The following is a 23362-nucleotide window of genomic DNA, read 5'->3' as shown; positions in this document are numbered from 1 at the left end:
TCTGTGTAGATTACTATAATGTTTTTTAAGGAGTGTTTGGAATTAATAACAACCATGAATAGAAGGTAGGAAATAATTTTCAGCTGTTTTTAAGCTTAGTCATTAAAATAGCAATGTAGAATGAAGGGGTCAAAATGTAAAATGTAAGTGGCTTCTTTAATATAGCTGAATAGTATTTATATAATGTAACTTATTGGAAAAACAGCAATTATACCAATAATATATATTTTACCAAAGAATATTTATACAATGAGAGCTGTCATTTAACTATGGGAAAATGGATCTAACAAATTATGCTCAAAATTGTGGTGAGAATGTTTTCAGAAAAAGCTAAGAAGATAAGGAATTCCCTTTATGGATGGAAAAATGTTTGATATATTAAGTGAAAAGGCAGATTATAAAACAATGTACAGTTATATCCTATTTTTGTAAAAACTATCTTTAAATGTAGAAGACAAATGACTCAGTGTATGTATATGGAAAAGTTAACAGTTGTTGTCTTTAGGTGGTGAGTTTATGAATGATTTATTTATTTCTTTAGGCTTTTTGTGTTTTTTGCATTTTAAGTATAAAAGGAACATATTAACTGTCATAACCTGAAAACAATTATTTTAAAGAAAGCAGCCTAGCATTCCTAGGCCAGGAAGTAGAGAAACTGGATATTCTCACTTTTAGACACTTTATAATTTTTAACTATATGATTATTCTCATTTTAAACAGTTTTCTTTAATATTATTATAAATGGTTTCATATGAGAAATGTGGTAGAATATTATATTGTATTGACTCGTTAAATTGGTTTTGGTAACTATTTACTTACCTTTTTAAAGGCTAGGGGAAAAATGTATGTAATAACCAGCAATAAAAATGAACACTAATTTTTGATTTTTTTGAATCTCCATGATAAAATCATGCTATAGAGTAAAATAAGTAAAAGGGTAAAAATAATATATTTTAGCCATCACCCTTTTTTTTTTTTTTACTTTCTCAAATTGGAGTCTAGAGGTTTGTAATCTTTCTTGTAACATAGTCCCCTCTAGAGTAAAGCTCTATGAACCTTCTTCCCAGAGATGCATATTAATTTTTGCCTGTAATTTCAGGGAGTTATAAAAACAGGGCTGGTTTTTTCTCAAATGACGCCTTAACTAAAGACCAAGAAGATTTTGGGTGTGGTTATTCCCCTTCTGGCACTTGTCGTGCACTGTTCAGTCTCATCAAAGGAACGGTTAAGAGCAGCTTTGTGCTTTTTTGTGGGGTTGGTTGAAGTGTTAGCGGCCCTTTTGGTTCAATAGGCAACATCTGACGTCTGGTGCACGTGGCATCGAGCACTTGCCTCCTTTTCCTTGCTTTTTTTCTGCCCCAGCACCCTACCAGCTGAATTAAAACAAACAAATAAAAAAACCCCAAAAGTCTGAGAAATGTTGGAGAGAGAAAGGACACAAGGAAAAAGGGTATGTACAGTTAAAATCTTAAATTCTGGGACACAAGCTAGATTTTATGTCAACTATTCTGAGAAGTGTGTGTGTGTGTGTGTGTATGTTGAGGGTGGAAGTAGGGTAGGAAGCACATGAGCTGTTTATGGACAGTGCCACTGGTGTATGGCCAAGCATGGAAAGGTCTTTCTAGAAGAGTTGCTTTGCTGCTTAGAATTCTGTGTCTGTGAGTGTCTTCCAGTTGGAGACAGTGGAAAACCCTACCAAACTGGCTTATGCAGATAAAGGAAATAAATCAATAGTCTGTGAGTGATGCTGGCATTGGCAAAGCTCTGTGTAGGGCCCATACAACGTGATCAGGACTCAGTTTCTTGCCCTTTCTCTCTGCTCTGCTGCCCGGGCATCAGCTTCGTCATTCAGATATCGTCTTAAGTTTAGCTCTACACTGTGTCCCAAGATGGTGGTCAGCAACTCCTGGGGCCATCTGCTTCCTTATTCATATAAAACAGAAAAGGAGAGTGTCCTTGCCTCGGAATTTCTAGGAAAAGTCCTTAGATTCGTTCTGACTTAACTGACTTTGGTCACATGCCCACCTCTGAAATAATCACTATGATGAAGGGGATCAGTTGGCTTGGCCTATGTTTCCCATCCCTGAAGCTGGGAGCAATCAGCTTCCCCTGAAGCACAGTGACCCTCAAATGACCAATGGGTCCTGAGAAGACAACCAGCTAATTATTGTCTATTTCCAATGGCAACTCAATCTTTAAAAGAGTACGAAGTCAAGTAGTGGCTCTGGGCTGGACCTGCCTGGCCTTTTTTGCAGCTCTACCACTTACCAGTTGGCTATCACTTTGGGGAAATCATTTCACTTCTCCAAGCTTCGGTTTCCTCAATCATAAAATTAAAATAATAACAACTGTCTCATATTAACGGCTCAGTTAAAAAAAGACATTACCTTTAAATTGAGTTTCCCCAGATGATCTCCATTATTGTCCCTAGGTGAGTTATAGTGTATGTCTGTGTGTGTCTCTTCCTTTGAAATAAGATTAAACTTGAAAAATAACAGTAGTATAAGAAACAGCATATAATGCTTGATAGCCATTTGTAGAGAGAAATAAGACTTGAGAGATTGTGTGAAAATGAAAGCCGAGAGCTGCGGACCCCAGGTGAAGATGTTGACCCTAACTATTATTGCTTTATAGGAATGTGTCAGTCTCCAAGAGAAACGTAAAATCTGAAGTTTTTGTGAGAAATCACCCTACTTCTAAAGATTGGCAACTAATTAAAAAAATCTAAAACCCCTGCATACCCAACAAAGATGGCCGTGGACGACATGTGACTCTGAACTACCTATTTGCAGCCTTGGCCTAAAAGCCTGAGAGAATTGTCCTTCATGCACCAGTCCTTTGCTCTGGTGCCATCCATGTGCACTAAGCTTCTTAGGTACCTAGTGGGAAGAAAGTTTCCAGTGAATCAGTCCCAGGAGGGGTAGAGGCCTCGTGAACGGAGATCACCCAGTTGGGAGGGATCCTGAAACATAAACTCTCCACCCCTTGCTTTTGGAGGCTTCTTAACCACTGCCCTATGGATAACAGTGCAGATTCAACTGAACTATTAGTTTTCTCCTAGGGTAAACCATTATATATCAACAATCAGTGTGCAATTGAGAAAATTACTCATAGGATTTATTATTTTTTTTTAAAGGTATTATTATTATTTTTTTCCCCAAAGCCCCAGTAGATGGTTGTATGTCATAGTTGCACATCCTTCTAGTTGCTGTGTGTGGGACGCGGCCTCAGCATGGCCGGGGAAGCGGTGCATCGGTGCGCGCCCGGGATCCAAACCTGGGCCGCCAGTAGTGGAGCTGGCGCGCACATAACCGCTAAGCCATGGGGCCAGCCCTACTCATAGGCTTTAAAAAACCACATTTGAAAACTGAATGTGATGGTAGAGATGATCAGATCTCAGATCAGACGTTTAAAAACGGCCAGATATTAAATATGTTTTTGAAAAATCAGAAAAATAAATGGGTCTATACTTTTAGAAAAAATCTAATGAGAAATATTAGAATGTTTATCTCACAGTTTTGAACTCAAAGTGATTGGTTTATTTCCTTTCTGTCACCAAAATTCTCCAGGCCCTTACAATATACCCCTTTACAACTATTTCTAGACATTCCCAAGGGTTTCTCATAAGCTCAAGAGAAGACTCTGTTAGGCACCCCTGTTGACCTGCTCTGTTTCCTAAGCATTGCATTCTTTCCTATGGGCATCTTGGAACCATCTCTTGTTCACTGAGCAACTGTCGGATATAGCTGTGTCTGTCTGTGCCCGCCTCCCACTGAAGTCATGCCTCTGCCTTTGCTATGAAAGCAATGATCCACACTCTAGGCCAGCTAGGGCCCTCGTGGGACCAGAACGAGGCTTGTTCTGTGCAAAACTGGGGAGAATGCCCAACCTCCGCACTGTGTCACCCTGTGTCAGTTGGGGGTCTAAGCCATGTTGCGTGTGCTCCTCCTCAAAATAGCCCTTTGGCTTCTGTCAGCCCCTCTTCTTCCTTAGGGCTTGGGGTGGGACAAGTGACATCTTTCTGCCTTCTCTGTTTCCCCTTCTCTCCCTCTGACCTTCATGCTATAGCAGAGACTGGGGGTTGGTCTGTTTATTGAAAATGCCAGTTAAAATGGGGTATCATAAAGAATGATGCAAGTGTATATAAGCATTTTAATTTAAAACATATAAATATACGTTCTTTTACCACTCTTTTGATGTAAAAGGCCCTTTCTTTGAGTAGAGGAAGTCTTTCTTATATAACGACAACCTTAATGTGTATCCATTGGTTCTGTTTCATGTTAGAAAACCAGATATGTGAAATGCTGGGTGTTTAAAGATATTTTTTCTAATCTCCTAGCGTCATCTTGCCCACACCTAATTTTTTTTTTTTGCGACTCGCCCTTATGGACTCTTTCCAAAGCAGTTAACCTAGTTTTCACCGCAATAATAACTCCTTGTTTCACACTTATTGCATCAGCTCATGTACTTTTAAATTAAATTACATAATTAGAGTAACAGATACAATTGTCACAGAAAGGTTTGGGAACATGATGCTTCTTGATGACGTCCGACTCAACCGCGGGGGCAGCTGTGCGCGCACAAGCTGTGTGTGTCCTGTGCCCCGAGTGACCTGTAGCAGGCAGGTGGTCGGTATGCTTCACAGGAGTGGGGAGCCCTGAATCGAGTGAACCAGCTGGCTGCAGGCCGGTTACTGGCGTCTGCCGGGTGACCTGCATCCCTCTCATCATTCAGCCCCAAGGGAGGCCTCAAGCAAATCTCCTCTTGAGAAGAGAAGTGACTGATGCAGGGCTGGGCCTGGTCGGTTAGACATGCTTAGGCAGGCCAGCACCCCAAAAGTAGGCCAGACTGAAAACATTCACAATCTTCTAAGCATTCAAAAACCACAGAACTTGTTTTTTTCCCTGCAGGTGAACAGGACCATCCTGCCTGTTTTCATGTATAAACAGGTTGACTTATGTCCCTGAATCAGGATTATAGAGAAACATGGCTTCTGTTTCCTTAGCTGTGAAAACTGCCTTTTTGGAGGCCATCCAAGCCAGAACTTAAAATTTAACTTTTGCTTTGGTGCCACCAAGTGGTTATTTTTGAGATACCATTCTCGAGGAAAGATGGCTTGACAAACAAAGAAAAAAAAAAAAAATCCGGGGTTAACAGGCAGAACACAGAGAATTTTTAGGGCAGTAAAACTACTCTGTATGATACTACAATGGTGGATACATGTTATTATTCATTTGTCCAAATCCGTGGAGCGTACAACACCAAGAGTGAACCCTAATGTAAACTGTGGGCATTAAGTACCACTGTGATGGAGGATGTTGGTAAGGGGAGAGGCTATGCATATGTGGGGCAGGAGATATATAAATCTGTCTTTCTGCTCAATTTTTCTATGAATCTAAAGCTGCTTTAAAAATAAAGCTTATGAATAAAAAAAAATATTCCATTTGAGATACATTTTCCCTTTTCGCTACTGATGTTGCAGGTAAGAGCAAGGTCAGACAGAGACATCATCTAGGAAGGCTGGCTGACTTCTCAGGCATGGATGACAATCCCTTCATGAAGTTCCCACATTCCAGAGTCTGGGTCCTTAGCTTCATAAATCCCAGAAACCTTTTATTTTTTCAGTGTATCCAGAATTACTCAATTTTGCAGGGTTATATCATACTCACCAAACTTATGAGAGACTTGTTGATAAGTCAGAATGCCAGTGCATTACTTTATGATTAGAAATGTACATATAGTGGTAGACGAAAACACATGTTAGCTGAGCGGGTCATTTTCCACCCTGTAGGAAATTTATGTGGGAAGACAAATTATACTGAGTAGGTTGGTGAAATCGCAGTGGGGTGGGGGGTGTGTGGTAAAGGGAGTGGGGGGCATAAGGTTGTGTATCTTGAAGGTGTGTACCGTTAACCTGAGACCAACTTGACCACTTTAGATCTATACATGACCCTGAGCTGAGAATACTCATGTTGCTGGGAAGGACAGAATCCTGGATGGTGCTGATGACAGACTGACTTCATCTTTTTCTTTGGATATTCTTTTGGAAACTCTGTGCTGAGCATCTTGCTTCTGTTAATCCATTCTTCCTTCAGACTGGGTACAGTGTAATTGGCAAGGCCTACGCTGTAGACTTGCTGATGTAGCTCTGGTCTCCTGAGAATCTCTCTGGTCACCATGATTAGCATTAGCATCATCAGCCACCGTTTATAGGTTTTTGCTTAGCGGAGCTGGTCTGCTTATCTCATGATAATTTTTAATAATTTCATTCTCAGAGGAAAACTTATGTTTTTTGTTTTGGTGATTCTGTCCCTGAATGCAGGTTAAAGTTAATATGTAAAATCCTCAATCACTTTGGAGTAGATTCCCAGTAGCAAAGCAGTACTTGCTGAAGATGGGAATTATTCTAGTTCTAAGTCAGTAAGAATGTGTCACTTGATGTCTATGTCTTGAGAGCTTTGTACAGACCTCACTACCTGCTTGTATTTACCAGCCTGTCCTCGGAGTCCTCACTGGCGCTCAGTTATCTCCAGGTCTTGGTGCAGCGTTCTCTCCCTGCACCCCCACCTCTACCCTCGCCCCAAACTGCTGCCACATAGACTCCTCAGTCAAGGGGACTCAGGGATATTTGCAGAAGTTATAAATCAATGGCCTGTGATTGGAATCTGATCCACAGATCTTTTATTTTTGCCAATATGTTGTTTTTAAAAGTTTGACTTAATTGCTAAAACTTAAAAAATAGGATATTCATACAAAATTCTGAACATCCAGTTTCTTTGCAAACAAGTAGATCTGGCTTTGCAGGTCCTACCTTCACACAGGGCAGTGAGTTACTGGAGTGGCCCGGATGGGGCACGCCCCTTCCAGTGATCTCAATGCCCACCCTACCCTCTCACTCATTTACGTTACTGCTTGGTATTGGGAGGTGGCTCTTGGTGCACTGGCAAAACAAAAATAGAACACAAAACTAGTGTAAGGAAAGGAGCGGCTTCCTGGGGACTCTTGCTCCCTGTTCTCTTGTCTGCCTTCGGAGGAGACTTCCTTCCTGGGAACCTGTTCCAGCCTCTTTAGGACCCTCCTTCTCTCAATGTGTCACCTCTGGATTTATCCCTTGTGCTTCCGAGAGGCGTGGTGTTGGAGTGTTGTTGAGGAAGCACGCAGACTTTGGGATCACAAGACCTGGATTTGAATCCCAGCTCTGCTTCTTCCCGAGTTCACTTTCCTTTTCTGTAGAACGAGGGCTATAACTTGCCTCATAGGTTGCTACGAGTGTTAAATGGGATTTTGTATATAAAGCATCAAGCAGAAAGTAGGTACTCAAATAATAGTGTCTCTGTCCCTCACTTTTCCCAAGACATGACTCTTGCCCTTCTTCACGACCTGATAAGTCCAGCTGAACTTCCGCCTCTGCTCTCCTGTCATGCACACCTCTATACTCTTACAATAAAGCCAACTGTTTTATTTTTTATTCCTTATAACTTCCAGTGTTTCCCATCTGTACATTTCACTTATTCCTTTTCCTTTTTTGTAGCCAGACCTCTGATAGAGACTCCCCTATGAGAATAACAGATGGCAGATGAATTTATTTTGTTTTGGGCAATTCTGTATGAATTCTATAAGAAGGCCTTTTATCAAATCTCTGCAATAATTGTACATAGTCTTGTGGTGGAAACTACATTAGCTTTTATAGCAGTCTGTGGGAATTCTTTCTGAATATATATAACTTTCCTCATCCATTGTTTGTTTATAGAAATAGAGCCAAGGTCAAAAGCTGGCAAGTCATCAGTAGGAAAAATTGGTACTGCAAAGGGGACACTTCGCCTGAGATCAAAAGGTCCTGCCACCGTGGAAGAAGTGGTATGTTATGTTCGTTTAATTCCCATTCTGCTTGGAAATGTGTGGGAATTCGTGTTTATTAGAGCTGGAAATAAAGGTAAAATCACGAAGTTCAATAAAATACCATAGATTCTACTTAAAGCGTGGACTTTAAGTCATTGCCTACTGGAACAATATGAAAATTATTGAGGGTATTTAAAAAAGAAGTATAGAAACTGAACACCTAAGAAGAGATTGTGATCTATAGCAACCTTTCCAGAGTCTCTAGACATCAGGACTGGCTCAAAAAATGTAAAAGAAATCAACCAAGCTCTGAGAGACAAGAAAACTCTGTGAGAGTGAACATACTTAAGATTTTGGTGATGAAAGATTGTATTCATGAGCTCCAGTCTCCTCAAGTAAAGCATTTTGTAGTCATCTTTGACTCTTCATGTCCCACGTCCCTTCCATCAGCAAATCCCGGTGGGTCTACCTCCACAATATACCAGAATCCAGCCACCACCTCTGCCCCCACCACCCTGGCCCAAGGCACCAGCATCTTCTCTTGAATTTCACAGTCACCTTCTGGTCAGTCTTCCTGCATTCACCCTTGCCCTCCCTCCCTCGCTGCTCAGCACAGCAGCCAGAATTACCCTTTAAAAACACAAGGGAGATTATGTTCTTTTCTGTTCAAAACCCTCCAGTGGCTTCCCATGTCACTCAGAATGAAAGCTAAAGTCCTCAGAGTGACAAACATACTCTGACTCTCATTTCTTCTCTGACCTCCAGCAGAGAAGGTCCCCCAGCATCCCCCCTGCCTCAGCCACATGGCTCTCCTCACTCTCCAGACACTCAGCTGTGTCCCACTTCAGGGTCTTTGTACTGCTGTGTCCTCTATCCAAATGCTTTGCCCATTTATTGGCATGGCTCGCAGACTTGCTGCCTTCAGGTTTCTGCCCACATATTAAGACGGCCTTCTCTGAGCATCTTGTATAAATAGCAGTTCCCACCACCCCTCCCACCACTCAATCCTCCTTGGCCTTAATTTCATCAAAGTGCTAAACACAATAGGACTCGTCATATCTTTATTTCATTTTTGTCTATTGTGAGCTCCTTTGCTCACGTCTTGTTCACTGCGGTATCCACAGCACCTAGGACAGTACCTGACACATCAAAGGAACTCAAATCTTTGCTGAATTAGTGAATTAATAAGTGATTCATTTAAGCTTGAGAAGAGTAAGGGTTTCGCTGATTGACTGGGTCGCTATTTGAGTGAAAAACACCAGAAGGAGAGGAGACGGGTGGAGGGAAGAGGGTGGAACAGGACGGCAGGGGTGAGGGGCGGCAGGGGAAAGGATTCCCAGCGTCAAGGGCAGCTCAGGCCCACGCACAGCAGTGGAGACAGTGGTGATGAAGTCACCCTGCAGGCGGAGGGGAGGTCAGGCAGGCGCTGAGGCTCGGGAGCTGCAGGCAGCGGCACAGACACCAGCCCGTCTGGTCCACTGTGTGCGCGTATTGTCCTAGGTTCTCCATGTGATTGCAGAGCAAAAGGGTGAGACAGGTGAACGGCCGGGAGGCTGTTTTCACAGAGGGGGATCCCAGAGCTTGTGGGGCGATGATGTCCAGCGTCGGTCTTGGGGGTGGTTTGTTGGAGCAGACACTCAAGGAGCCATGAGGCCAAGGTTGAGTCACCCAGGATGTTGTCAGTTTTGGGGAATCCAGAGGAAGATTCCAAGTTGTGAGCCTCGGTCCTGGGTGAATGAAAGGATTGATCTGGAGGCAAATGGCAAGGAAGAGACCTGGGAGAGGCAGAAGCATTTTGAAAATGAGATATAGTGAGGCATGTGCAAGAGCCAGCCATGACTTCGGGTCATTCCGAGTCTTGACTTTTCCAGTGCTCAGCACACGGCCGTATTGCTGCAGGCCAGTGGAAGAAAGGAATCTGTAAGAGAAGGGAGGAACAGGGGAAGGAGCCAGAAGTGGGGAGCTGGGAGAGTGAGGCTGTGAGGAAAAAGGACAGGCCTTGAAACTGCAAAGGAAGCAGGGTCAGTAGGAAAAACTCCACGTCGCTTCAGGAGGAGGGTCATCTTCTAATAGCTAACAAAATTAATAAATATTTGTTGAGTACCTGCTACGTAGAAGGTGCTGGGATGAAAAGGAGTAGCCGAAGGTCTATCTGGGGAAGTAGGAAAGATTCATTCAAAGGTAAACATCTGAAACTCCATTCCTCTTTGCATAGCCTGTTTCATTAACTAGGGCAATTAAAAATAGCTTATAATAAAAGGAAAAAGCTAGTTTCATGCTAATATTAAATTTAATACAAATGACTTACAATCTATTTTCAAACACTAAAGGATTTACAGATTTGAAACAAATCATCCCCTTATAACCGAGCACAAATTCTGAAAACTGTGAAAGATCCTCCACCTGCATACCTCATAATTTATTCAATATGTTTGTTGAGACAGGCAGAGTCCAGCTGCTGGGGATACAAAGAAGAATAAAGACCTTGTTTTTTTCATCTAAAGGGAGAGAGGCATGAAAGGAAGCTATTACAAACCAGGGGGAGAAGGTTAATGTCCCAGAGGAGGGGCTATCCCCATTGTCAGGGATGGGGAAAGAGAGGAAGTCAGGGAGAATTTCCCTCCAGAAGAAATGATTGGGTTGGTTTAAGATGAGAAGAGTGTTCTAGGCATGAAACAGTAATGGGCTTGGGGACCTTGTGAGCATCCATAAAATTGGAGTGTAAAGGTACCTGGTGAGGGGTGATGAGGCTGGAGGTGTAGACCTGGGTCAAGATGTGAAGGGCCTGTGGATAATGGGGGAGCCATTTAAGAACTGTGAGGGGAGCAACATAATCAATTTTGCGTTTTAGAAAAATCTCTTGGTTCTGGGGGATGGGTTGTTGAGCAGGGTGGATTTGAGAGGGTGAAGATTGCAGGCAGGGAGACAAATTAGGAAACCTCTGAAATAAGAAAAGATAAGGGCTGAACCCGAGCAATCAGAATGTGAATGGAGGAGAGGTGATGAGATCAAGAGCTGTCTAGGAGGTAGAATGGTAAAATACTGATGTCCAGGTGTGTATGGGAAGTACTGAGACTTGTTACCAAAACTTACAATATGGCTGCTGGATACAAAGGTAAACATCTGAGTTACTTTGCAGAGCCTGTTGCTTTACCCTGACCATTCAGAATACACTGTAGAGGAGGCGAGAGTGGTGTATTGTATCTGTTATTATTCTTAAGGCTTAATTCATATAAATGGAAATATGAGAAAGTTGTAGTAATATGTTCAAAGAAATAAAAATAAAATCTTATATGCAATAAAATGCATATTTTTAATAAGTTTGGAGAATGCAAAGCAACATATATTTATAACTGTATTACGAGTATTATGAATTTCTTACAATCTAATATTGAATTCTACATTTGCACCTATAGTTGAGTATTTACCCTCTTTGGGTGATTTCTTTTTCAGCTGTGAAGCCCTTTAAAACTAAGTATTGAAATAAACTGAATTTAGAACCAGACATTACCAAATATTAAACCAAGATTTTAAAAGAGTAATAAAATATATCCCATCATGTTTTTCTCTGAAACCTTTAATAACAGTTTTAGGAAGAACAAACATGTTTTGCTACCATTCATACCTAAAACAAAAATTATTTTTAAAATATTATTTCATCATGATCTCATCTTTATAAAATTTTCATTTTTGTATATTCTATAAGGTATTCAATATATTAATATGGTATTACATGTGTGTAATTTATAAAGATATGTACTGTTAAAAAATGATTAAAAAAGACAATATAGGTGATACAAGCAAACTATTTAATACTTCATGAAGTGGACAGTCTCCTTTTGGAGAGCTGCAAAATGATGCAGAAGACAAGAAGCTTTTCTTTTTGTGAGGAAGATTAGCCATGAGCTAACATCTGTCGCCAATCCTCCTCTTTTTGCTGAGGATGATTGGCCCTGAGCTAACATCCGTGCCCATCTTCCTCTACTTTATATGTGGTGCGCCTGCCACAGCATGGTTTGATAAGCGGTGTGTAGGTCCATGCCTGGCATCTGAACACTGGGCAGCCGCAGCAGAGCACACGCACTTAACTGCTACGCCAGCGGGCTGGCCTGACAAGAAGCTTTTATAGGGTAAAAGAATAAAGAGCAAGGAAGAGAAAAATAGAAAATACCTGATTGTTGGCTGGGGCCACATAGTCAACCTTGTTTGGGTTGAGAAGGCACAGAGTTGGCTTGGTGTTTGGGGATTGGCTGACTGGATATATTGCGTGTCTGGTCAAGCGGAGTATTTTCAGGGACATGAAAATTGTGTGTTTGCTGACATGGCACTCTGGGCAGGAGTGGCTCCATCTGGGGTCTAGAAAGTTTCAACAAGACAATAAAATTAAATAAAAAGTAAATGATGAAGGTATGTGTTCAGAAATGTTTTACTCTTGGGGTGAGCCATTAAACGGTTTGGAGACGCTGGCCTGCACGATAACGACCAAAGTCCTTTTCTGGGCCCACTGGACCCCTTGATATCTGATCACGTCTGGCACTATGTTCCCCAGTCACTTGGGACCTCTTGCGGTCTCTGTAACACGTTGCGATCTTTTATCAGCTTCTGCGAACTCATGTAGACTTTGCCTTCTATGTGGAGTGCCCTCTCCTGCTTGTCTGACACCAGTTCATCTTTGAAAACACAGTTCTTAAGTCACCTTCTTTCTGAAGCTTCTGCAACTCTTACAGATTTAAATATACTTCCCCTGTGATGCCTCTGCGCCTTTTATATTTAAAAATTGTCCTTATTATGGTTACATAGTTATTTATTTTCACATTTGTCTCCCCTTCTAGATTGTTAGTTACTTGGAGACTGTGTTCCTGGCTTTTCTTCTTTGAATCCGTAACACCTAACACTAACACTAAAAATAAATGTTTACCGTATTGATTTGTATTGAGTTATAGTGCACATTCTAGATATATTTCCATTCAAATTAACTGAAGTACACAACCATGAACTGGCTCCATATCACATTTTCCCCTATTTGTGCCTTGACGTTCAAGAGATTGCATATAAAAATACAGTATCTTATTTCTCTTTTCTTTGATAAAGCCCTCTGAGACCAAAGCGAAGGCAATTGAAAAGATTGATGATCTTCTTGACTTATACATGGGAATTCGAGATACTGATTTAGGTAAGATTGTACTATTTTAAAAAGTCTTATATTTCTTAATTTGATAGAACTTAATGCTTATTTATGTCTTGCTTGCATTTATAGCCAATTATACTTTTTACAATAAAAGGTATTTATGGAGTGATAAAAAGCATAATGAAAATAAAGATAATAAATTATAATGAAAAGAAGACCTAGCTGATACCTTTTACTATCTGTAAGACTTAGAGTCAAGTCAACTTTTCTAAACTTCAGTTTTTAATCTATAAACTATAAATAATAGTATTTCCTTCATAGGCTTGTTTTATGGATTTAAAAAATATATATGATGATGGATGTTAACTAGACTTATTGTGATCATTTCATAATATATACATATATTGAAAAAATATATATGAGAAGAATTTTGTAAATGATACATATAATAGGTATTATTATTTGATACATATTTTATCATATATTATTTGATACAGATTTACATTGACTAAATTGTGTATTTATTATGATATTAAAGTTGTGCACCACTTAATAAGGTTACTGAAACCCTGTGACCAATGAATCAGAAATATAAAGGAAGAAGACACACTTGGCGTATGACTAATAATGGCAGTTAGCAGTTGAATTTCTGTGTATTTCTTATGTCAATCATTAGGATGTCAAGGTCTTGATATTTCAATTAAGACTTGATCAGTTGCAAATAACAAACAAAACAAAACCCAACAAACCTAACTCCAACTGGCTTAAGGGAAAAAAAGGGAGAAATGTTTTGGTTCTTATAACTGAAAAGTCCAGAGGTAGATCCTGGCTTCAAGAATGATTAGATCCAGAGTTCTCATGCTATGATCAGGATGTGGTTTCTCTTCTCTCAATTCTGACTTCATTTCAGGTCCCCGTGGTATCCCCTGGCAGCTTCAGGCTCTCCCTCATGGAGCCAAAATGACTGCCCTGGCTCCACCCTCTACATCTTGGTGGCAAGCACAATGGGAGAGAGGGAGGGCCTTTTCCAAGTCATTCAAACAAGATGCTCTTGGGATTATTTCTGATTGGTCTGATCGGCTCACTTGAGGCCAGGGGGATGGTTAGGTCTGGGTCAAATGCTCTGTCTCTGGAGCTGAGAGTGACTGAAATACAAGGGCTGAGGTTGTGAAAGGCCTGGCCTCTCCCATGCAGAAGCAAGATAAGATGTTCCCTTAAGAAGGGCAGGTGGAGGTTGGGTGGGGAAAGGGAGAGTGTGCACTATAGCGGTGGGGTTTGTGCCGCATGCATCCATGCGTGTGTGCGTGTGGGTGTGTTTGTATCAGGTACTTCATAAACTTTTTAAAGTCAGCGACTTGCACTATTTTGTTTACCTGCTACCAGGTAAAGTATTTTACTCCAGCTCAGCTACGGGTATTTAAAGCTCACTTCCTTTTCTACTTCCACTCATCTTCCTTTTTCCTTATAGAGTTATTCTTATTTTTTTCTTGCCTGTCTGGACTTTTAAAATAAAATTTCTATGTGGATGTACACATGATGTCTGTAATTGAAAAAAATTGGTACTCTGTTTCTAGCTCCTTAAAAAGAATTATAAAATTTTCGTATAATGGATCCTTGCTCCACACAGACAAGAAGTTAAAGCTGAGATGATCCTATAGAAACCCAGTGTCTTATTTTTTTATTTTTTATTTTTTTTTGTGAGGAAGATCAGCCCTGAGCTAACATCCGTACTAATCCTCCTCTTTTTGCTGAGGCAGACTGGCCCTGAGCTAACATCTATTGCCAATCCTCCTCCTTTTTTCTTTTTGCCCCCAAAGCCCCAGTAGATAGTTGTATGTCATAGTTGCACATCATTCTAGTTGCTGTTAAACCCAGTGTCTTAAAACTTTTCTCCCCAACCCTTTTACATTTGGGAAAATATAGAGATTTGCATAAATGATATGGGCCTGTGACAGTTATGCAAATTAATATGCAAATAAGATTCTAAAGGAGATTTAGAAATGCCAGTGCTCTTAAACTCAGAGTAGGAAGTATTTATTGGAAAAATAATATGATATATCTCTATCCAGTTAAGAAGTTTTCAAATAGTATAACTATGACTATTATAAGATTGAGGAACTAGCATATCAATTGCTAGATCTTGATGAGCTTTAGCAGAACCACACTTTTCAAAGGTGAGAACTTAAAACAGTGCTCAACTTTAGAACTTAATTTTGAGTATTGGTCTTATAGTTACTTAAGTGTAAATTGGGAGGAGTTAAATAAATTAGTTTTGCTCTTTTGTTATTAAAAATATGCACGTGTACAGGAAGAGCTTTGGACAATGGAACAAGTAATTATAAATGAATTAAGAAACAATTCTTTAAGAATCACTTTTCTTTCACTCTGACAAATTTAGAGCACTAAACATTCCTCATGAATTCCTTGTAAATTAACTAGTTAATCCCTTTGTAAAGTTATTAATCATCTGTAGCAAATTCCTCCAGTGACATGAAAAGTCATTATCATTATACATGATTAGCAATATGGTCACCTAGGGAGGTAAAGTTTAAGGAAAGTAATTATTTGAAGAATGTCAACCATTGTTAAATTAGGAATTTCTCTCATTATTCAGATCTGATTAGCATGAAATATAAATCACAAATGTGACACTAATTCAACAGACAAATGAATATTTACTTGTTTGTATTCCCAGAGTTTCTTAGCTTTCAGAAATGTTAAATCTTAATGCAAATTACATTGACATCACGTTATTTTGGAGTTGTTAATATAAGTTTTTATTAAAAATTTAAAAAATACTATGGCAATAAAATGACTAAAACCAAAACACTATCCTCAGAAAAGCATTGGGATATATTTACCATGTGAAAATGGAAAATAACTCAAATGAGTTTATGTAGGAAGTAATGCTGAAGTGACAGTGCTTCGTTTGTTTGTAAAGTTGTGAACTATGACTTTTCAACCGACCAATTGCCAACATGGGTTGCCTTGGAATGTTATCTATGGATGGAAAATGGTTTCTAGAAGATTTTGAGTCTTGTAAGACGTTATATGGGATTGACCTACTTAATAGAAAGTTGTATCATATAAGTTTCATCATGAATATTTAATGCAACTGTATAAATTGTATATAGAACTACAATATTTTCTGATGATACCAACTTGGGAGTTTGGAGATCATCCTAGTAACTTCAGAATTTTAGGATTTCTAATTTATTAAGAGATCCAGAAATGTGTAGAAAGGAAATTTGAATGATAGTTCCTAAGTCATTTTTTCCTATAAAATCTTTTATGGTTCTTTTAAAAGTATATGATAATTTTATTTTTTATTTTTATTTTTTTGTGAGGAAGATCAGCCCTGAGCTAACATCCATGCTAATCCTCCTCTTTTTGCTGAGGAAGACCAGCTCTGAGCTAACATCTATTGCCAATCCTCCTCCTTTTTTCCCCAAAGCCCCAGTAGATAGTTGTGTGTCATAGTTGCACATCCTTCTAGTTGCTGTATGTGGGACACAGCCTCAGCATGGCCGGAGAAGCGGTGTGTCAGTGTGCGCCCGGGATCCAAACCCAGGCCGCCAGTAGCGCAGCGCACGCAGTTAACCGCTAAGCCACCAGGGCTGGTCCATATATGATAATTTTAATAGAGATAATTACATTTCTTCCTAGGATGATTTTCTTTTTTCAGTGAATTCAAAACAGTGAACACCACAAAAAGTCATCCTTCTCAGATAAATCCAATGAAGTTTTGGAAGTAGATTTCATTTAAAAAACATTTGATATTGGCTGTGTTTTGGTGTTAGACTCGTGTGTGAGTTGCTTGAAATGGGTTGATATTTATGAAAAGTCATAGAGAAAGTCAGTGCTGAAGACCTTCCACAGAAAGAGATACAGTTACAGATTTAATGGCTAAGTTAACAATGGTGATGACTAATCTTTATCTAAACCCTGCTGTGTGCCATTTTATAGATCTGAAAGCAGATTCAGAGAAGTTTGGTAACTTGCTCTGTCAGCTAACAAGTTAAGAGCTGAGATTCAATTCTGGGCCTTTGATACCAAGATTTTTCACCTGCAGTAATATGTTATGTCTAAAAGTTCTGTTTACGTATTTAAAACTTAGTGGAAAATGTAGACTGACCTATGTCACCAAAATAAGTTTGTCATTAATAGTGTAACAGTTGTTCAGTAGTGGTAATGATATAAAGATATTCTCAACATGGCCACTAGAGGTCAGCACTTAGCTGCTATTTGTGGTATAACAATTCTAAGTGGAATATTTTTTGACAGATTATATTCAGGTGTTAAATATTATTGCAGTATACTGCAGATCTATTCTGGTTAACAGATTATAAGCATTTTAGTAGCTGTCATTATGTTAATGTGATATAACTTTCTAAAAGGTATTTCATTTTGCTAAAGTTTCTTTTGCTTTTCTCTTAAATCAGAGATACAATCTTTTATCAAAAAGGATAAAATTACACCAGTTTATTTCTCCTGTAAGGATGTTGAAATATATCTTTATGCATTAGCAAAAATTTATAATATGTTCAGTGCATGCCCCATTCTTAATTTCTTTCGAAATACATGTGCAAATTACTGATTTGTAGAAGATCTCTGGAGCACTGTATTACATACAATATTTCCAAAACAATTATGAAGCTGCCTGATTGGAGTTTTTGTTGCTTCTACAAGACCAGGAGTTCCTTGAAGGCAGATACCTTACTTGGTTTTTAATCCCAGCTTCTACCACAGTACCTCTCCCAGAGTAAATATTTGGTAAATGTTTATTGACCTAATGTCTGTTGAGAGGCACAAAAATAGTGAATTCACAGCGAATATGAGTCCTAATTTCATTAGTTTGAAGCTTTAGCCCTTGGAAAAATTACTAAACTTTGAGCCTTAATTTCCACACCTGTAAAAGGGTGGCACAATGAAACAACTTGTAGAGTTGCCAAGGCATCAAATTAAATAATATGTATAAAGTTCCTGTCATGTCATAAATTATAGCTGCTATCATTCTTGGCAGTGATCACTAATGTTCATTACTAGTAATAGTGGTCGTGGTAGTAGAGGTAGACAGAACATGTTGGACTGTATAACTGCAGGTCTGACCAACTCTGGGACTGTATTGGGTGTGGGAGTTTTTCTTCACTTCTCTGCTGTGCCAGCCTGAATGCATGAGTGTGACTACACAGTTTGGACTGTCAGGTTATAGTATGGCCATCTTAAATCATATTTTTCTCATTTTGTGACTGAGGAGCCCAAACCAGAGATGCGAGGCAGAGCAGGCCAGGTGCAGCATATATTGCTCCTGGATCCCATCTCTCATCACTGTGGCTGCTGTCCTCCACCTCGCCCGTGGCCTCCTTACCACACTGGCACTCGCACACCCCCCACATGGAGGCCCTCCTGCCTTACTTAGATCCCTGCACCAGCTCCCCATCCATATCCCACTTCTGCTCTGATCGTGATGCTCTTTTGTGGGCCACTGTCTTCCCCTAGCCTGCCAGTGTTAGTACTGACTTGTTTGAGAAGAGGAATAGTTCTTGAATGCTCTTAAGAGCCCCATGGATTTTAGCTGCAAGACCAGATCTCTGGCTCATTCAGAGAAACCATACAACCTTTGATTCGTTCAACCTTCACCTGGGAGGAAAGGAGAGGCTGGAGCTTTTCTCTTGGGCTTTGGCATTTCCTTTCTACCTTGTTTCTTCACCCAAGTCCCAAATCACATTCATACTATCTCTTTGTGGTTGCTAGTGCTTATAGGGGGCTGAGAAAGAACCAGCTGTGTCTCATGGGCTTCTAGCCAGTGGGGGCAGGTCCGCTGGGAACGTGTACTCCTGAAGATGCTGGTTCCCCAGACAGAGAACATGGTGCCTAGGCAACTTATTAGAAAAACAGAACAAGGGCCCCACTTTCACTTTCTATCCCAAACTGGAGAAGGGGTCAACAAAAAATTGCCTTGATGCCGTAAGTAGACAGATATCTTCCTCCCCTTCTCCCTAGCTTGATTGCTCCATTGCAAACTGTTATCCTCTGTCTTTTTTTGGGGAGGAAGGACTAGACGCCATTGTAGTCAGGGGTGGGGGACTAGTGGAGGGGCAGAGAGAGTCAGTGACTATGGGGAGGTGGGTAAGGATGCACTTGGAATTTTCTGCCAGGGTTAGCCACAGGGTCTTTTAGGAGCTCTTGTTCCACCCATTGGAATACTAGAGGTTCCCAACTGGTGGGCTCCAGGGTGGAGGAGAGGGCAGAGGTGGCAGCTGCAAAGCTGGGTGCAGTGGACAGACTGTTTAAAAATGTCTTTTCTACCTTGGTATGTGATAGAGAGTATCATTGTAATTTGTACTAGAAATATATGATATGTATGCATGTTACTTTTAGAAAGTAATTTTCCTGGTGCCATTTTTCTCAGTCCTGTGATGTTGTCTGATTAATTTTTAAAAATTATTTTTGATAGCTACCACAATGTTTGACGCTGGAAAGGACAAAGGCAATCCAGATGAATTTGCTGTGGCTCTTGACGAAGCTCTCGGAGACTTCGCATTCCCAGATGAATTTGTCTTTGATGTTTGGGGAGCCATCGGTGATGCCAAACGAGGATGATTGGGATGTGGAGATCCATCTCTGGAGAAATGAACCATTGTTCCTTCTTAAAGATCTGCTTTTAGACACTGTTACGGACTCTGGTTTATGTGTATAGAATACAGTCTTTGAAGTATAATTTTGATTTATGGGTACTTTTTAATGCAGCTGCATATGTAGTATACTTAAGATAAATTACCTAAAATATGATCAGTTTTAATATTCATTCAAAAGTTTTTAAAAGTAAGTTTTAGGGAGTATTTCTAGGTAAATGATTTTGCTCCCCATTAACATCCATGTTTTGTTTTCCACATATAAGTAGTTGATTGCAATAGCTTTGTAGTTCTTTTGCAAAGTCTTAATGCAGTGAAAATTAGGATTGGAGTAGGATTTGCCTCATAGCATCTTCATTTTGTTATAATGGCTTGAACAGGATATGTTCAGTAAACGAAATGTGAATTATGCTTCCTATAGGTCTAGAAGTGTTGTTGTTTTTGATCCACTGAGTAAGGGGAGGAAGATTCCTATAGCCTGTTGATGTCTGTGGCCTATTTTCTCTCTTTGTAAAACAAGGATTGATTGATTTTTTTTTTTTGCTTCTTCGCAATTGCTTCCTAAAATTTGTTGAAATCTGTGGTGCTGTATATGTGTTTGCATGTGTGGAATAAGGGTGAAAAAGAGGCAGGTAAAGTAGAAACCATTCATATTTGATTTTTTTAAAGCAGTTCCTAAAACATTATTTCTTTTTCCACCCATACCTACTTTTCTGTTACTCTTTATAAGCACCCCAAGGAAGGTTTTTATAGTCTTTGTAGAACTTTTCTTTTGAAAGATATTTACTCAGAAAATAACTATGTTTGAAAACTTTTTTTCGGTTAAAGAGCAACGCTTTTAAGCCCCCTAAACTTTAAAGGAGATACTATCAGAAATAGATTTTCCCCCAGTGGAAATAAAAGAGGAAGAGAGAATTGAGAAAATATATTCGCCTATTATTTTAGAGTTCTAACATTCTCTGTCTAAAACCTTACATTATTGAGAAAATTGAGGGTAAATGGCTGTCTTATCACTCTTATTTGACATTTTACAGATATAAGAGAAACGGAAATGAATGGTTTCAACATAGATCATTTAATAAGGCAGAGCATGGTGTGACCAGGCATTCTTCTCTGTGCTGTGACCAGGAAAATGCTGTGTGCTGCCATGGTAGTCAGAAATAATGACCTGTGAGGGCTATATTCTAGGAAATCAGAAATAGTTCCATTTTCACTCTGGGTTAATACCTGGATGACTGTTGTTTTCTGGTTCGACTTCACTTTTCCTGCCACCCACTCCCCTTTCACCTAAATTTGATGTTATGAAGCTGATATTCTTTGTCTCATTAATCTGAAACCAGCACAGAAACTGATTTAGTCATTAATGTGTAACAAAAGTAGTTGATAGAATGTGGGTTGTTTTATTGCTCTTGCCCATTGTTTGAAAGCAGGATCCAGCTCAGGCTGTAATTTGTTGCTACTTGTGTAGTGGATTTCTCTGGGAGGACCCAAAATACCTGTTAATTCTTAATACCACTTCTCTTAGAAGGACACACAAAAACAGAGTTGATATTTTTAGTGATGGGAAAGTTATTGGATAACTTAGGAGGCCCATAGAAACATTTTAGTTTAAACAAAAAGTAAATTTCTTGGCACTAGAAGTTAGATTTGAAATGATGAGTCATTGTTTATTATTGATGGATGTCAGTTTCTCCTTCCTTTCCGGGTATGAGTGAAGACTGATACTTTGTGTGGATTCCCTGTGATTTATGGAATCTCATATTCACAAAGTGGGTCTGCTCGCCATGATCTTTCTGGAATTTTGATATGTATGGTATTGATGTCCATGTACAGCTGTAACTGCAACTTGCTTGTTAGCGTTAAATGGGCAGTTATCATTATTAAGGGCTCCAGCTGGGCACAGGTGCTTTAATACTAATGGATTTTTCCTTGAAATGTCTTTATCTCTCACCTTTATTGCTAAACTGATAACGAGGTCAGTTTCTTTATGTCATGTTGTTCCCTTACGTGAAAAAATATTTATCTGTAAACTTTGTGCCTTTTTGTAACTCTCAGTGCCCAACAGTAATCAGTTAACCTCTGTGGCCGTTATATCCAATATTATAATGTGACAGATAACTAAATAGAACTTAATTTTTCCAATGATGTTTAATTTGCAATATTTTCTCCTGTAACTTTAACAAATAGACATTTTCCAGGTAAAGCACACTTTATTTAGGTCCATGTTATTGCTAGACCTTCATCAAGTCTAGAGAGAGCTTTCCTGGTATTGTTCAGTTATCATTGCCTACCTAGCACAGTAGCAAAATGAATTTCATCTGCAAATGGAGTTTTCAAAAGAACAGTTCGTCTAAATAGAGCACAGTTATCCACCAAAGATGTAAAAGATTGATCATATAATGACCCTTTTACTTTCTGGTACATCTAAAAATATACGGATACCAATAGCATTGCTATTATTCTGGTGGAAGTACTAGGATAGAAGGACTGTTAAGTATTTTCCTCAAGCTATAAGTGAATAAAGAGATAGGAGGTGCTATTCAACTCACAGGCTCAAGTATTAGTGCTTGTGTAAAAAGCACATTTATTATCTTCTTGATACAGATTGGAAGAGAGAGCAGAATAATTGCAAGTCTTTTCACGTCATGGTTATAATATGTTTCTAAGATTGTGCAGCGTACAAGTGGCACAGCCTGTCCCTACCTATTACCTGAAAACCTAGTTCTAAGAAATGACTCATGGTTATTATCTAGGAGGGTGAAAGCTGAATGTGACATCTTTATTTCCGTTGGAGACGTTAAGTCTCTATAAGACTTAAGTATAGCCTTAGGTACTTTTTAAGTACTAACAAAATGGAGAAATTAAAAAAAAATTTCTGAAAGATAGTTTTAAGTAAACGTTTTATATTTTGAACTGTTTGTGTCATGCAATAGTATTGACTATGTACATATAAAATATTCTACTTTTTTGAAAAGAAAAAGAAAAAAGGTTTTCTCTTTTGTAAAAATCATAGCGTATACTTTGAATGTTTTTTGAGATTCAGTTTTGGGAAGTTGATTAATCTATATGTGGAATTGTAAATTATATTTTGATATTGCTTCAAAATATATTATTTGCTGTATTTCTACTTATATTGATCAAAAAGTGAATTGTTTGTGAAGCTATAATAATTTTATAATATTTCTTATATTTAAAATATGACTCCTTAAAATAAAAACCTTTTCGTGAAAAAAAGTGATGACTGTTTTTATCATAATAAAATAAAGATTTGTTTTTTTTTTTTTTTTTTTTTGATGAGGAAGATCAGCCCTGAGCTAACATCCATGCCAATCCTCCTCTTTTTGCTGAGGAAGGCTGGCCCTGAGCTAACATCCATGCCCATCTTCCTCCACTTTATATGGGACGCCGCCACAGCATGACCCAACAAGTGGTGCGTCAGTGCGCGCCTGGGATCCCAACCCAGGCCGCCAGCAGCGAGCGTGTGCACTTAACTTGACGCCATGGGGCCGGCCCCTGGATTTGGGGTTTTAAATGTTAGACTTTTTGGTTTTGTTTGAATGAATGATGGGAATAACATGTGATTAGTTGGGCCTTTATGTTTTTAACATATGTTTGGTATATTTTTTTCTCAACGTATTTTGTACAAAGTATAATCTCTAAGGTCTCTTAGTTTTAAAATCCGCAAATTATTTGCTTTGATTCAGGAAAAATACATGAGCTATGCACTGCCACAATACTCTAAGATAAAAGAGTTATAAGC

General features: G+C 39.2%; 1 protein-coding gene across 1 annotated transcript in view; it reads left to right on the top strand.

Annotated features, from left to right (window-relative positions):
• Positions 1-22828, top strand: part of GIPC2 (GIPC PDZ domain containing family member 2) — a 70819-nt gene extending 47991 nt beyond the window's left edge. Inside the window, exons 4-6 of the mRNA XM_004431528.3 lie at positions 7751-7857; positions 12931-13012; positions 19425-22828. Of these exons, the coding sequence (XP_004431585.2) occupies positions 7751-7857; positions 12931-13012; positions 19425-19570 (335 nt within the window). The 3' untranslated portion in view covers positions 19571-22828. The remainder of the gene's footprint in view (positions 1-7750; positions 7858-12930; positions 13013-19424) is intronic.
• The last annotated feature ends 534 nt before the right edge of the window (positions 22829-23362 follow it).

Source organism: Ceratotherium simum, chromosome 2 (genome assembly GCF_057802395.1).
Source record: "Ceratotherium simum simum isolate JZ-2026a chromosome 2, ASM5780239v1, whole genome shotgun sequence".
In the NCBI taxonomy this organism is placed as follows: Eukaryota; Metazoa; Chordata; class Mammalia; order Perissodactyla; family Rhinocerotidae; genus Ceratotherium; species Ceratotherium simum.
The sequence above is the reverse complement of the archived record's forward strand: the minus strand, read 5'-3'. Positions and strand labels throughout refer to the sequence as shown.